Raw genomic sequence first — 15340 nt, forward strand, 5'->3', positions numbered from 1 at the left:
AATCACATCTTAGAACGTCATCAGATTGCGCTCATTACGGCATGCGACAAATCATGCCTCAAACAAGCACTTTGCTTCTATCTGTGGGGTTGAAGGCGCGTAGAGAGAAGCGCTTGGTTGAGATCATAGTTGGACGCTCAAAGTGCCTTTTAAGCAAGAGCTTAGTTAAAGACACTGGGCGTGCAAACATTGCCAAAAAAGAAAAGACACCACAAATGGCATTTGTGGTGTCTCCTTTCTTGAGTCCTTGTTCGCACGCCCTGCCTTTTTAGCATCAATACCTAAGAAGTAGGTCAGCTTGTCATTCCAAGAGCCTAGTGCACTTTCTTTATGTCTTGTGCGAGCATCAAAGTTAGACATTGTTGGGTTTACCGAACAAAAACACGATATATGCAGAAAAAATAGTTTATTTTATCATGAACGTAAAATATAAAGAACGATAATACTACTGCAAAGTAATTGAACGATGTAGTAAAGCACTTGTGAATGATTTAGTAGTTAATTTTATAACTTCCTTTGTCCGAGGAACATGTGATAATGTCACCTGTTTTTGGGATGATTGTCACAAAAGAAAATATAGAGAAAATTAGCAAGCATTTAAGAACAAATACAATTTGTAAACCAAATTATCTGAAATTCTCCAAGCAATAATTCTGGAGCAGCCATATCCACACTTAAAATATCACAGAGGAGCTCTTCCCTATTTTGTCAGTCAGCTTTCTGCACGCTACATAGAAAGCAACTGAGGCTCGTGCAGGAACTTCAACTGCCCTCAATGCTTTTCAGGAACCAGTCAGGCAAGCTGTACAGCTTTCCGAGATCCGCCAGACGCTTGCACGTTATCTGGTAGGATGACGGCTCATACTTGAAAAGATACACAGTCCTGCAAATCAAAAAAGATGAAAGTCAGCTTGGAGGCTATGTGTTTTTCCTGCCCAAATGAAAACTTTTGGACTCACAGATATAGGACTGTATATATGTAATGTGCTACAGTCGAATGTAATTATTTCGAACACGCTTAATTCCAACTCCCGGTCAATTCGAACTCACGATGAGGTCTCGTATAAGCAATGTGTATTCCAATGGGTGGAAACGCACGGTAATTCGTACGTCCAAGCACTTCTGACGATTAATTCGAACATACCGCGCTCCCAAAATGCTCTCAGCAACCTGCCCAATCCCACTGTGGCACCTGCGACACCTTAACGCTGCCTGCGAAGTAAATAAAAGGAAAGAAAAGGCTGCGGTGGAATGTTTGCTCTCTCTCAAATGCTGATCTGCGATGCGCTCATGTCACACTTCTCCCTTTTCTGTCCCTGTCACGTAAAGACCCTGCTCTTTTCAACGTCGTGCGCCAAGAGAGAGGGGAAAAAAAGAAAGCCGTCGCTTGGCGAATGAATGTGTGGTTGAAGGAAAGGAAAAAGGCTATCTTCTGCAGCCTTAGCCCTTTGCGGGAGCACAGCTCCGTGCCTTGAGGGGGAGGGGGGGTCTCTCCCGCGCCAGTGCCACGCTTCTCTCTTTTCTTTTCCTGCCATGTAACTCTTCTTCTTTTAACGATGTGCGCAAAGAGAGCGGTCATTGTTATGGTTGTCTTTAGAAAGTGTCGGCGCTCGACATTTCCGCGCACAGCTTTTCTTGCCAGGTGAATGCTGAAGTCAAAGTAGAAATGCTTTGCAAGCTGCGTGCGAAATAGGTTGACTCACTGCGAGACAAACTTATGCAGACGTGCATTACCGATTGCTTCAAAAATAACGGATGTCCTGTGATTTGTGAATAAATGTAAGTCTTAAATTTCCCCCTTGTGTGTTAGCTCAATGCACATGTGCGACTGCATAGAGAGCCCTTCGTTTATTTGGCTTTCAATAATTCGAACATTTTTAATTCGAACTAATTTTCGGGTCCCTTCGAGTTCAAATTATCAAGATTTGACTGTATTTTGTTTTTTAATTCTTTGTTTGTAACAATCAAGTGGAAACGGCTAATCATCACCATGTAGCGGTGACAGGAGCTCCTTTGTTTTTTATTTCAATAAAAAAATTAAAGGTGGTGACGGTCATGTAACAAAGCCACACAGAACCATATTTAGAGGGTCAGCCTGAGATGGTGACTTTTACGTCTTTTACTCGAAGTTGAAATACACCCGATCAGGTGACGCATTGTAGCAATAACAACGGGGCACACAAGTTGCACGAAATGCTTGGCGAGATAATATTGAAAGGTATTTTAAAGCTACAAGATGTATCAGATAATTTAGCTAGAAAATAAGCACTGAGTATAATATCTAAAAGGCAAAAGCTCGTCAAATCTCTGTCAGAAATAAGAAAGGTTTCCTCCCTGAAAGCCTTTTAGTGGCAGAGACATATTTCCACATCAAATGACTCACATAACATGACTGCATCACATGACCCAGTAATTCGAAGCTGTTTGATATATAGAAATGAAAAAAAAGGCAGAAATTTGCAGAAGGTAATAGCTTGAAGGGCACACAGCCGCTAAGCATCTACGGTAAGCCTTGAAGGAAGCAAATAAAAATTGATATTTTTTTTATTAGCCCAATATAATAAGGCTACAATGCAATTATCATGTTACTTTTCTAGCTTTTCTTATTTTGATTACCTACTGAACATACTGATCGTGTCCTTTTATTGTATGGTTCTTATTTCGCTATAGCGTATGTGAAAAGAAAACTCATGTAAGGTTAGGCAACGTCATATGTCTTAGTGGTAAGTTGTCTGTTCCTACACTACTTTGTGTGGGCATTTATATTTATATGTGCCTAGAAAAACACTGCGATTTCGGAATTTAATTGCTGTGTCGCCGAGATATGAGCAGAAAAATGTGTGCTCATTATTAGGGATAGTAGTTAAATTGACAATCTTTCTGGGGTGAAGGCTTTGACAAGGAGCCTTGATTTGCATACTCATAGTGATTGTGTAAGGAAATGTTTCTTCTTCTTTTGGGGTTAACTATCTTAGTATGTTGGAAAATCCGAGCACCCGTAGCTTACTTGTCTTCAGCATTATGTAACAATCGTGCACAGTTCTGACAGGCCAGCTTAATCATTATAAAGTGGCAGAGTATTTTAGACTAGGGAAGCGTGGTACAGTGCGGAGTATTTCAAGTTGATTTGACTGCTCGTATGCAACGTGAATGTTCATATAAACATTAATAAAACAATGGAACCAGTGATTGATATGTGAGGTTTAACGTTCCAAAACCTCTTGATTAAGAGAGACGCCATAGTGGAGGGCTCCGGAAATTTGGCTGCCTGGTGTGCTTCAACGTGCACACAAATTTAAGCCCACAGGCCTGCAGCATTTTCGCCTCCATCGAAAATGCAGCTGCCGCAGCTTGGATTCGCACCCGCTACCTGCAGGTTTGAATCTGGGCTCGGGGGCAAGGGTTCGGGGGCAACGATGAAAGCCATACTACGCTCGACATAAAAATTGCAAACAATACCTTAAACCAGGTGTTTTCAAATGTTCCGATTTGGGGAACCCCATCGGTTTTTTTACCAGAGTGCCGCGGAGCCCCTAAAGTTTTTTGAGCATGAAGACAATCCAAAGCAAAGAGAAGGCGGGGGGCATCAACGCCTTTCGGCACGCACAACCGCAATTGCAGTGCCCGTTTCAGCCTGTTTTTTTTTTCTTTCATGATATCGCAGTCCACTTCCGTTGATCTAGAACTCCCGATATTGTATAAAATAGTGATTTCCATTTGAGTCAAATAAGATGCCCCCCGACCTTAAATAATATTATTGGGGAGTATCATACCCCAAAACCACGATATGATTATGGGAGATGCTGTAGAGGAGGGTACGGGAGATGTCAAACACCTTGTGTTCTTGAACGTGCACCGACGTCGCACAGTACATCCCTATCATTTCGTCTCCGTCTAAATGTGACTGCCACACCCGAGATCGAACCCGCGACCTTCGGGTCAGCAGACGAGCGCTGTATTGATGTGGATGCCAACCGTATAATCAGCATGCTTCAGACGCCACGAAGTGCGAGTGATGGATTGACGTAAAGGAAGCGCTGGATATACGATACTTTTTTTTTTTTTGCGAAACAAAAAAATGAGACATGCCAGTAGCACAGCGAAACGACCATTGACCAGTACATCGGTCGTAAATTTATAATTTATAATTTATATATATTGAAAAAGGGTTTATTGACGACTGTTGCGACGGTGGTCCTACGAAGAAACACGATCGTGCAAGAGCAACGGTCAAGCAGATGCCGGCGATGATCAGCACGAGCCGAGCGAGCGAAGCCCAGCACCCAGTACCCAAGCGGTGGCGATGTTGCTTGCCAACGACGCTCTTTCTTCTTCACAATTTGCCCCCGCCGAAAAAGAGCCATCCTGGCGACCTAAGAGTCTGGAGGCAGAGGGCTATAATATGGCTTAAGGCGGGCGACGTGGATGATGTCACGTCCACGCCGGCGCATGTCGTCAGATGGGGAAAGTGGCTCGATGAGAAAATTCACCGGCGAGGTTTGCTCCAAAACGCGGTATGGGCCCTTGTACTTTGGAACGAGTTTTGAGGAAATGCCGGGGGTTTGGTAAGGAACAGCCAGCCATACAAGTGATCCCGGGGAATAGCTGGGGCTTTGTGAAGAGTCGACGTTGTTTTCTTTCTGGCGCTGTTCTTCTCGAGACGTAAAGGTGCGTGCGAGTTCACGGCACTCTTCCGCGTTTCGTGCAGCTTCGGACACAGATGGGCATTCGGATGCGTCAGGATGGTATGGAAGGAGAGTATCGATGGTGTGGGATGGTTCGCGTCCATAAAGAAGAAAGAAAGGTGAAAATCCAGTGGTAGACTGTGCCGCGGTGTTATATGCGAACGTAATGAATGGAAGAATGCGATCCTAGTTAGTATGATCGGATGTCACATACATGGCGAGCATATCGCCAAGGGTGCGGTTAAATCTTTCCGTGAGCCCGTTAGTCTGCGGGTGGTATGCCGTGGTCTTGGGATGAACAACATGGCATTCAGAAAGCAGAGACGTGACGACTTCTGATAGGAAAGCTCGACCTCGATCGCTTAGTAGTTCTCGAGGCGCACCATGTCGTAATATGAAGCGATGAAAGATGAAGGATGCTACGTCCCGCGCAGTGGCACTTGGAAGGGCGGCGGTCTCAGCGTAGCGTGTTAAATGGTCCACAGCGACTATAATCCACCGATTTTCATCTGATGTTGTCGGTAGATGGCCATAGAGATCGATTCCGATCCGATCAAAAGGTTTGGCAGGGCACGGAAGCGGTTGAAGCGCACCGGACGAGTGGAAAGGCGGTGATTTGCGACGTTGACAGTCAGGACAGCCCATAACAAATTTTCGAACGAAATTATACATTCCGCGCCAGTAGAAGCGATGGCGAATGCGTTCGTAAGTTTGAAAACTCCGGCATGACCACATTGGGGATCGTCGTGAAAGGAGGCGCAGATTTGTGATCGCAAGCTGCGCGGGACAACCAAGAGCCACTTACGACCTTCGGGGGCGTAGTTGCGTCAGTGTAGTAGCCGATCACGAATGGCGAAATGAGCAGCTTGACGTCGGAGAGATCGTGGTACCGCAGTGGTTGACGATCCAGAAAGACAGTTAAAAAAAGAAGCGATCCACGGGTCCTTGTGTTGTTCACTGGTAAAGGAGTCGAGGTCGAGAGATGCGATGGAGATACCAGTGGTTCCGCAGGCCGAGTCGGGAGGTAAAGGCGAACGCGACAAGGCGTCGGCGTCAGAATGCTTGCGTCCGCTGCGATAGATGATACGAATGTCGTACTCCTGGATTTGCAGTGCCCACCGAGCTGGGCGGCCAGAAGGGTCTTTCAATGTGGCGAGCCAACAAAGTGCATGGTGGTCCGTTACCAGGTCGAATGGGCGACCATACAAATAAGGGCGGAACTTGCGAAGCGCCCACACTAGCGCCAAGCACTCTTTTTCAGTGACGCTGTAATTGGCCTCAGCTTTAGTAAGTGTGCAACTCGCATAAGCGACGACGTATTCGGAGTAGCCCGGCTTGCGTTGGGCGAGGACGGCGCCTAGACCAACCCCACTAGCGTCTGTGTGAACTTCCGTTGCAGCTGTTGGGTCGAAATGCCGTAGAATTGGAGGAGATGTTAGCAGACTACAGAGCGTGGCAAACGCGACGTCGCAGTCAGAAGACCAGGATGAAAGGTCTGCATCACCGCGTAGGAGGTTGGTCAGTGGTGACATGATCGATGCAAAATTTCGCACGAAGCGCCGGAAGTACGAACATAGTCCGACAAAACTGCGCAATTCTTTCAGTGTAGTAGGTTTCGGGAACTCAGCGACTGCTCGCAGTTTTGCAGGGTCGGGTCGAACACCATGCTTGGAGACGATGTGCCCTAAGATGGACAGCTCTCGCGCGGCGAAGCGGCACTTTTTAAGGTTCAGTTGGAGCCCAGCGTTGGTTAAACACGTCAGAACCAGTTGGAGCCGAAGCAGATGCGTAGGAAAATCGGGAGAGAAAACGACAATGTCGTCGAGGTAGCATAGACACACAGACCACTTCAGTCCACGCAGTGTGTTGTCCATGAGCCGTTCAAACGTGGCAGGAGCATTACAAAGACCAAATGGCATTACGTTAAATTCGTACAGGCCATCTGGTGTGATGAACGCAGTTTTCTGGCGATCAGCTTCTGCCATAGAAACCTGCCAGTATCCAGATCGTAAGTCTAAGGAGGAGAAGAATTCGGCTCCTTGTAGGCTGTCAAGGGCGTCGTCTATGCGCGGTAATGGATAGACGTTTTTCCGCGTCACCTTGTTTAATCGCCGGTAGTCAACGCAAAATCGAATCGATCCATCTTTTTTTCGAACTAGAACGACAGGAGATGCCCAAGGACTGTGCGATGGTCGAATAACGCGACGGCGTAGCATCTCTTCGACCTGGTCGTTGATGACGTGGCGTTCTGCAGCAGAGACACGGTACGGTCTTTGACGCAATGGCTGGTGCGAACCGGTGTCAATGTAGTGGTGCACTGCGGAAGTCCGACCCAATTGCGGCTGAGAAACGTTGAATGAATTTGCGAAGTGCTGGAGCAGATTAAGAAGCTCGGCGCGTTCATGGGCACTTAAGGTGTCGGCGATGGAACTCGAGAAGGTGTCACTCGATGAGCACTCCAGTGGGGAAAGGGCATGAAGTTCGGTCGAGGCGCTACTGCACGATTCGTCTGGCATGTTAAGGAATAAAGAGGAATCGAGGTACTCCACTCGATTGAGACATTCGCCGGCAAGTAGCGTAAGCGGTGCAGAAAGGGGGTTGTGGACGAAAATATTTCTTCGGCCCGCAGTGACGTCGAGTGTAGCGAAAGGCAAGGAAACGGCTCTGCGGCTCATGAAAATGTCGGAAGGTGTAAACATTACTGTAGCATCGTTATAGTCATCGCAGCAAACCGGGACAACGGCAAGAGAGGCTGGCGGAATTTCAGTGTCCTCACGCACGACAAGTTTTGGCGACCGCTCAAGGGTTTCGTGCAAAGGTTCGTCACACAGGTGCGAAAATTGAACTTCAGCGCGTGCGCAGTCGATGATGGCATGATGATTTGACAGAAAGTCCCACCCGAGGATAACGTCATGCGAGCACACCGGAAGGACGATGAACTCGACAACGTACATAGAGCCTTGGATGAATATGTGGGCCGTACAGGTGCCAAGAGGTCGAACTTGTTGTGCGCTAGCTGTACGAAGCGATAGTCCAGAGAGCGGCGTGGTCACTTTGCGTAGGGAGCGGCAGAGCTGGGCGGCTATAACAGAAACGGCAGCACCTGTGTCGACGAGGGCAAAGGTAGAAACACCATCGACAGATATAGCGACGACGTTAGCTGGTGAAGTGCGAGGACTTGAGCATTTCGACGACGGCGCAGTTCTTGCCTCTGGAACTGCGGCGTTCAGTTTTCCCGGTTGGAGGAAGCGGGTCTAAGACGCATTGGGGACAGTGATCGCCTGCGAGGAGATGGGGAACGGGGAGAGTGAGTTTGAGGCTGGTGTGACCGAGACTCAGGAAAGTTAGTGCATCCATACTGCGGTGAGGGATAGGGAGCCGGTATGTGCATGGTCTGTGGGTCATACGGTAACGGCCGAGTAGCGTCGTGGAGTGGTTGGAAGCGACGGCGACAATATCGTGCCACGTGTCCTGGAGTACCGCAGGCGTAGCAGATCGGTCAATTGTCAGGAGTGCGCCAGGAATTGCTGACTCGTGGTGCGGCCCAAGGTGTCGAAAATGGGGCGGAGTGGGGAGCGACTGAAGACATGGGTGGCCAATGCTGCTGGCGGGGTCGGCTACGTACCACCTGGGCATACGTAAGAGGCGCGGCCACGGGCTGCGTAGCCGGCGCATGGGCAACAGGCATGGCCACAGGCTGCTGGTGGGCAGCGACGGGAACAGCCTGAGCTACCTCTTCGGCAATAACGTCGCGGAGTGGTGAGGGCAGACGAGAGGACGGCGGCTGCTGCGTGAAGGGAATCAACGACAGTTGCGGAGCTACTTCTTCACGCACAAAGTCTTTAATCTCTTGCAGGGTTGGTGAGTGGTCGGGAACAGAAGTGAGACTGGAAAGCGAGTCGGCGTGTGAGGAAAATGGCCGAGTCAGGGCGCGCTGCTTGCTCAACTCGTCGAAACTTTGATAAAAAGTGACAAGTTCCGCAACGGTGGCAGGATTACGGGCCAGGAGCAGCTGATATGCACCGTCATTTATCCCTTTGAGGATGTGTTGAATCTTCTCCGACTCGGGCATGGTGGTGTTCACACGGTTGCAAAGACCAATAATGTCTTCGATGTAGCTGGTGAAAGATTCCGTTGGCTTTTGTGCGCGAGTCCGCAAGCGTTGTTCGGCTCTGGACTTGCGGACTGCGGGTCGGCCAAAAACGTCAGCAAACAAGGTTTTAAAGATGGACCACGTCGTGATGTCGTTTTTGTGGTTGTTATACCACATTTCGGCCACGTCAGTGAGGTAAAAGATGACGTAAGTCAATTTGTCCGCGTCATCCCACTTGTTGTTTGCGCTCACCAGTTCATAGGTAGCGAACCAGTCTTCCACGTCGGTCTCATCAGCTCCGCTAAAGACCTTGGGCTCTCGCAAACGAAGAACGCCGGGGTTGCTGGGAGATGGAGTGGAAGAGCCAGGTTGTGCGTTGTTGGTAGCCATGATGGGAGGTAGCGTTCGGTTGCGCAGCTCCAGGTTCAGGCGATGGTGAATGGCAGCACCCAGGTTCAGGCGACGGGGAATGTCAGCACCTTCCACCAATTGAAAAAGGGTTTATTGATGACTGTTGCGACGGTGGTCCTACGAAGAAACACGATTGTGCAAGAGCAACGGTCAAGCAGATGCCGGCGATGATCAGCACGAGCCGAGCGAGCGAAGCCCAGCACCCAGTACCCAAGCGGTGGCGATGTTGCTTGCCAACGACGCTCTTTCTTCTTCACAGCCTAAATACCTTCAGCCGGCCCGAAGCAAAGCTTTTAACGAGTATCAAAGGGCTGTTTTCTTGTTTGGGATACGAAACCAGCACAGAAAAGTGGAAAATCACCAAGTATAAAAACAGTGCCATGTGATCACCGACTCACACCATAATCCACAAATAAAGCACCGAGGTGCCCATAGGTGTAGTTTGAACTAAAACACGGCTCACGAGTATGGAATTATCAGCACTCCACGCATTCGGTCACCACGGTTTCCCAAATCTTGCAAGTGTCACAGTGCCCACTAAACACGATGATTTGTTACTGCTGCTACCACGTGGCTCTCTCATTACCCGCTGGCGCCCAACCTGTAGATGCGGTGCACGATGGCTTAGCCAGTGAAACCAAATGCATTGAAAATTTGCTTGTCTACACAAATAAATTAATTACTATTGGGGCTAACACGAAAAGGCTACCTTCAATCTGACCGCTTGTGGAACCCTAAGATCACCTGAAGTGAGACACTAAGCTTAGCTAGGTGGTTTACATTCACTTTTTAAATGCTTATTAGTGCACTTTTTACCCGGACGCGGACGAACACAGGTGTAAGACGGGACGCGCGCAGCATTCTTGTTTAATACCACAGTTATATCCCTTTGAGAATCACTGCATCCGCACGAAGTGAGAACTGATGATGAAGCGAAGCAGGGTCCTAAAGTCCATATAGTCTACGTTGATATCACCGACTGGACGGACAGATGAACGTACAGACAATAGTCATAGAATCACTGCCTGACAATGACTGATGAGGGTTGTCAGTGTGCATATACTGCACTCCGAGCGAAGGGCGAGCAAAGTATGGCCTCCAAAATCTATGGAGCAATTTTTTTTTCGTAGCCCTCCCGCTATCTCAGCGCCTGGCGCCACTTGTACGCGGGACCCACGGGATGCTGAGGAGTCGGCGGAGTAGTCCTAGCAGTCTTAGGCCGCTCCCGGCAGCGTCACTTTGTTCCTCGAGCACGTTGTTCGTTCACGCCGTCAAGCCGTCTTATTCCGCATCGAAGTTGCAAGATGCCGCGGGGAAACTACTGCGTGAAGACTGTCAAGGAGAAGGTGGAGATTTTGCGAAAGGTTGACCAAGAGAACTCGAGCAAATACGAAATTGCGAGAAAGCACGGCATACCTCCGAGCACGTTGTCAACCTACATACGCAACAAGACGGCCATTGAAAACGCCTATGAAGCCGAGAATTTTGGCGCCAGTCGAAAAAGGCTATGGACAGCGAAGTTCCCGGAACTGGAGCCAGCTTTGATTATCTGGTTTAAAGAAATGAGAGCCCAGAGTATCGCATTGAGTGGCCCTATCATCGTGGCCAAGGCAGCCGATTTCGCCCTGCGCTTGGACATTGAAGACTTTGTCGCCTCCGAGGGATGGTTTCATCGTTTCAGGGAGCGGCACAATCTCGTATTCCGCACGTTATCCGGCGAGGCAAAGGAAGTGGACGCCGAAACATGCGCTACTTGGAGAAGCGATACCCTGCAGCAGTACTTGGAGAGCTACTCACCACAGGATGTGTTTAACGCTGACGAGACAGCGTTATTTTTCAAGTTGCAGCCAGACAAGGCGATAACCTACAAGGGAGACAGCTGTGCCGGCGGCAAGCGCAGAAAAGAGCGTGTCACTGTTCTGGTTGCCGCAAATATGACCGGTACGAAAAAGGTCCCCCGTTTTGTGATTGGCAAAGCACTCAAGCGACGGTGCTTCAAAAACATTCGCTCACTGCCGACGGAGTACGCCGCAAACAAGAAAGCCTGGATGATAGGTGACCTAGACCGGAAGTGGCTACTGAAATTCGACAGGCGAATGGAACTAGGCGGCAGACGCGTTCTTCTTGTCGTCCACAACTGTTCGGCGCACAAAGACAACGTTGAGCTGAGAGCAACTAAGTTGGTGTTCCTTCCGGCAAATACGACTGCGGCCCTACAGCCAATGGACCAGGGTGTGATAAGGAACATTAAGTGCTTTTATAGGCGTCACGTGCTGGAGAGAATGATTTTGTGCGCGGGCGACAGGAAGGACTTCGGCATTACGCTGCTCACTGCCATGCACATGTTGGTGTGCGCATGGGAACAGGTGACCGCGACCACAATCGCAAACTGTTTCAGCCACAGTGGATTTGCAGCTGGAAGTGCGCAGGATAGTTGTGACGTCGACGTGGATGGGGCTGAGGAGCTCATGCTAGCGGCGTTGCGTGACACTCTTCGGGGCGTACGTTTTGCCAATTATGTTGAAGTTGACACCGGTGCATCGGTGTGTGGTGCCCTGACTGATGAGGACATTATCGCTCAAGTAGCCAGAGCGCAGCCTGATGCTGAAAAGCCAGAAGGTGAGGAAGACGAAAATGGCGAAGTGCCTGTACGCCCGTCAGCTTCTGCGGTGATGGAGGCACTTAATGTGGCGCGTCTCTTCTTCAGCTCTGAAGAGGGTGAAGAGGATTCCCTACGACGCGTACGCGCGCTGGAACAGGGAGCCACTGCTGTGGCATTCAGAGAAAAGAAGCAGATGGTCATCCCCGACTTTTTTGGCCAATAAATATTTTTCGTGCCCCCCCTCCCCAAATCCACCCATTTTTTCTCACTTTCGTTATTTCGAATTTTGTTTAATTCGAAATTGCTCAGCGTTCCCGTGGTATTCGAATTAACGAGCTTTTACAGTACCAAAAAACTAGTCGGCGCCATTTAGTTTACTGATTTAAACGAGAAAATGGCATCGTACATGGACGCAGAATACACGCAGACATCCGTGTGCCTAAAACTGACAGAGTAGTAAGCAGAGTCCAATTAGCCTCAAGGCAAGAAAAATTCGGCAGTGTTAACACAGGTCGGCAGGCGAACTCATGGGTCGACTGACTCAAAATATTTCGAATTGTGCTGTTTCTTTAAGGGGTGAAGCTCCTTAAGGCGTGGGTCGTGGATCTCCTGTATGTAGTATCCACCTCTCGTTTTAGTTCTTGGAATGTGTGCCAGATGGCGGTACTTGTATATGATGAATATAAGATGAAAATATGCGAAAAGGTGGTACTTGGAGTGTTCACTAGATGGACGGATGAACATTTATACAGAAAGATGGATATGCATACAGACAGGTGGCAGAACAGACGAACAGACAGAAAGGCAGATGCATAAATGCTGCCAGCGAATGATTCACGGTTTACCAATAAAACCTTTGAAACCTTCGCCCCACTCATCATCATTCATTCTGTAGACATGCTGTGCTTTTTTCCACTTAGACTAAGGTTTGAACCGAGAGTGTGAGTGATTTCAGATGAATAATATTTTTCTGAATCAGTCTGAGTGAGCCTGGTTGAGTAAAGTTTCGGATCGAAATGAGCACTATTGTATTAAATATATTTTGAGAGTGAGTCCAAGGAATGTCCCCTTTGCTTGCCAACCTATGGGTGTTACACTCTTTTACTATAACAGAACAAGGTAAAGATGCACATCGATAATCCATAAGCACAAAACTGGCAAGCCCGTTCTCCTGCGTGGCGGCATCTTTGTGGGGGCAACATGGCCTGCGCACGTAGATGCTTCGCTACGCTCTGCTGCAGCTGTTTCACACTCATTTTCTAGGTGTGTCTTGCAAATTCGGAGGTGCATGCAAGTCTCGTTAAAAGTAGAGCCAACATTTCTACTTAGCTATGAAGTCTTCAAATTTCAATTTCTGTAAGGCACGGTAATGCAATGCTAAGATGTATTAAGTTAATTATGGCGTGCTAGAACACAGGACTGCTACAAGTCGCTGAGTTCTTCATGGCCAAGAGCTTCCGACAAAGATGCACGGCCCGAAGAAAAAGTACTGGTAACTACACGGGTATATTTGTCAGTCATATTTATTGTTAGTTACTGTACCAATTGCTGGCTAAGGTGTGCTGGAAGTCGATTCCTCGCCATTGAAAATAAACACTAGCTATGGTTTTTTTTTTCCGCGAAGGTGAATATTCGCCTAGCTACTAACAGGGGTGGAGCCACGTTTGAGGGGAGGCCATTTAAAATAAACACAAAAAGACGCTGCCCCTCTCTTCGAGAAAAAATTTTGAAACGAAGTGCTCATTGTGATAGGAAGTGCCCAAAGTGATAGAGCAAGGTAACAAACGATGCTGTGCCAGTTTAAATTGTTGTAATCGCTCACTTACTCATCGACTTTACAAGAGTGGCGTAGCAAGCATATGCAGTCATGTAGAGACTTCTCGAGATGCCAGAGGAAAGTCATCAATTTCAAGATTGCCATCTCGTAGAGGCATACACAATTTCAGTTTCGGCATGTTTTGAAGGTTTAGTGTACACAAAGCATGCCTTACCACCAGCTCTTCAAGCAGCGATGAATAAACCAAAGAGAACTCAGCCAATAGAAAAACAAGTCTTCATTTCAAGGAATCAGGCAACAATGTTACTGGTTATGATGGGGTTAATGGAAGCGCTATGTAGTTTGTAGAAATTCTTGGTAGAAAATGATGCCTTCAGGTCAAGAAAATTGAGCTGTTTATAAACTGGCAATGCTTTTACAGGCCTTATTATTTATTTTGAGTGCTGCCAATGCACCGCAAATGTGCTAAAAAACGGCCTGCTCTTTAATGACAGCATTTCTTAACAAGCGTGGCAGAAGTTTCTCAAGCACGGACGCTAAGCAATGCTTGCAGAAATACACAACTGAAGCGATATTGGCTTACCTCGGCCTTGTCTGGCATTGTGCTCACATCAAACTCCTGGACGTGCCTGACAATGCCATCGTCATCTCGAAAACCACACAATCCTTTTGGTACGCCTCCAAGACGCGATTGGCCCACCAGGAGAGCAGCTTGTGCCTACAAAACAAGGACAAATGTAAACAGTCAAGTTTATTGACGGTTACATGTACTATTTATTTCTCACGGTACACAGGCTAATATATATCTTAACTAAACAAAACATCCCCAGTACTGAAATTAAGGATTCACTGCCAAACTACAACTACCAGAATACGAACTCGATTGGTCGATAATGGCGGAATGTTTACCGATTACATGCAGTTTCACCACATGATGCACAAAAAGTGCTTGGGGAAGTGGAAGGTAGGTCATAGGTCGACATCAAGCATTCTTTAGTTTATCACACCAAGTAGAATCTCCCGCGTCTTCTCCACAAAATAGCGTTATGTATTTATCTATTTCTCACACTCTATAGACGCAGTAGTACCTGCCAGAATTGATTAGCTTTCCTCTATATGCTGGTATTTCTCCCAGTCGCTGGTAACACACCGCCGCCTGAGACCTATGAAGCGCGCTTGTGAAATCATAGGTGCGCACTAGTGTTAGTGTATTTGAGCTTGTGACTTAGCCCATTATGGCCCCCACACATATGAACTTCTGTCCTTTTTTGTTTAGAAATGAACTACACCACAACAACGATAATGGCAGGAGACCCTATTCTTTTGGTCTACGATGCCTTGTGGCAGCACTCGCGCATTGTTCTTCGTGTTCTCTGGTGTACTCATCGCGTGAGCCTTTAGTTTTGTTGTGCTGCCGAGTAGTATCGCAAAAGAAACACATATAAAAGCACAAAATTGAGATCTGCTGTGCCAGATCGAGCTGCTCATATGAAAACTGTCTTTTTCGATGTAGTCATTGAAATATTTTTTAATAAATACCATGACAGTCAATTTAGCGTTTTTTTAGAAAACTCATCTTATAATATTTCAGCAACGTAAATCTTAGTACAAACATGAACTATAGAGTTCATGCATTTTTTTTTAAACACGCCTTCGGAATATTTGAAAGAAAAATACGTGATTAGTCCTCTGCCACATCTGTTTGAGAGACAATGAAGAGTGTCACTCGCAGTTCCTGCTGCTACTATATGAGAGTGACACACAGTCATATT

General features: G+C 47.6%; 1 protein-coding gene across 1 annotated transcript in view; it reads right to left on the reverse strand.

The window, feature by feature from the left end:
• Positions 1-391: 391 nt before the first annotated feature.
• Positions 392-15340, reverse strand: part of LOC142786400 (decapping and exoribonuclease protein-like) — a 63424-nt gene continuing 48475 nt past the window's right edge. The window contains exons 3-4 of the mRNA XM_075884085.1: positions 14152-14286; positions 392-883 (exon numbers count right to left, since the gene is read on the reverse strand). Coding sequence (XP_075740200.1) covers positions 14175-14286 — 112 coding nt within the window. The 3' untranslated portion in view covers positions 392-883; positions 14152-14174. The remainder of the gene's footprint in view (positions 884-14151; positions 14287-15340) is intronic.

Source organism: Rhipicephalus microplus, unplaced genomic scaffold, assembly GCF_043290135.1.
Source record: "Rhipicephalus microplus isolate Deutch F79 unplaced genomic scaffold, USDA_Rmic scaffold_23, whole genome shotgun sequence".
NCBI lineage: Eukaryota > Metazoa > Arthropoda > Arachnida > Ixodida > Ixodidae > Rhipicephalus > Rhipicephalus microplus.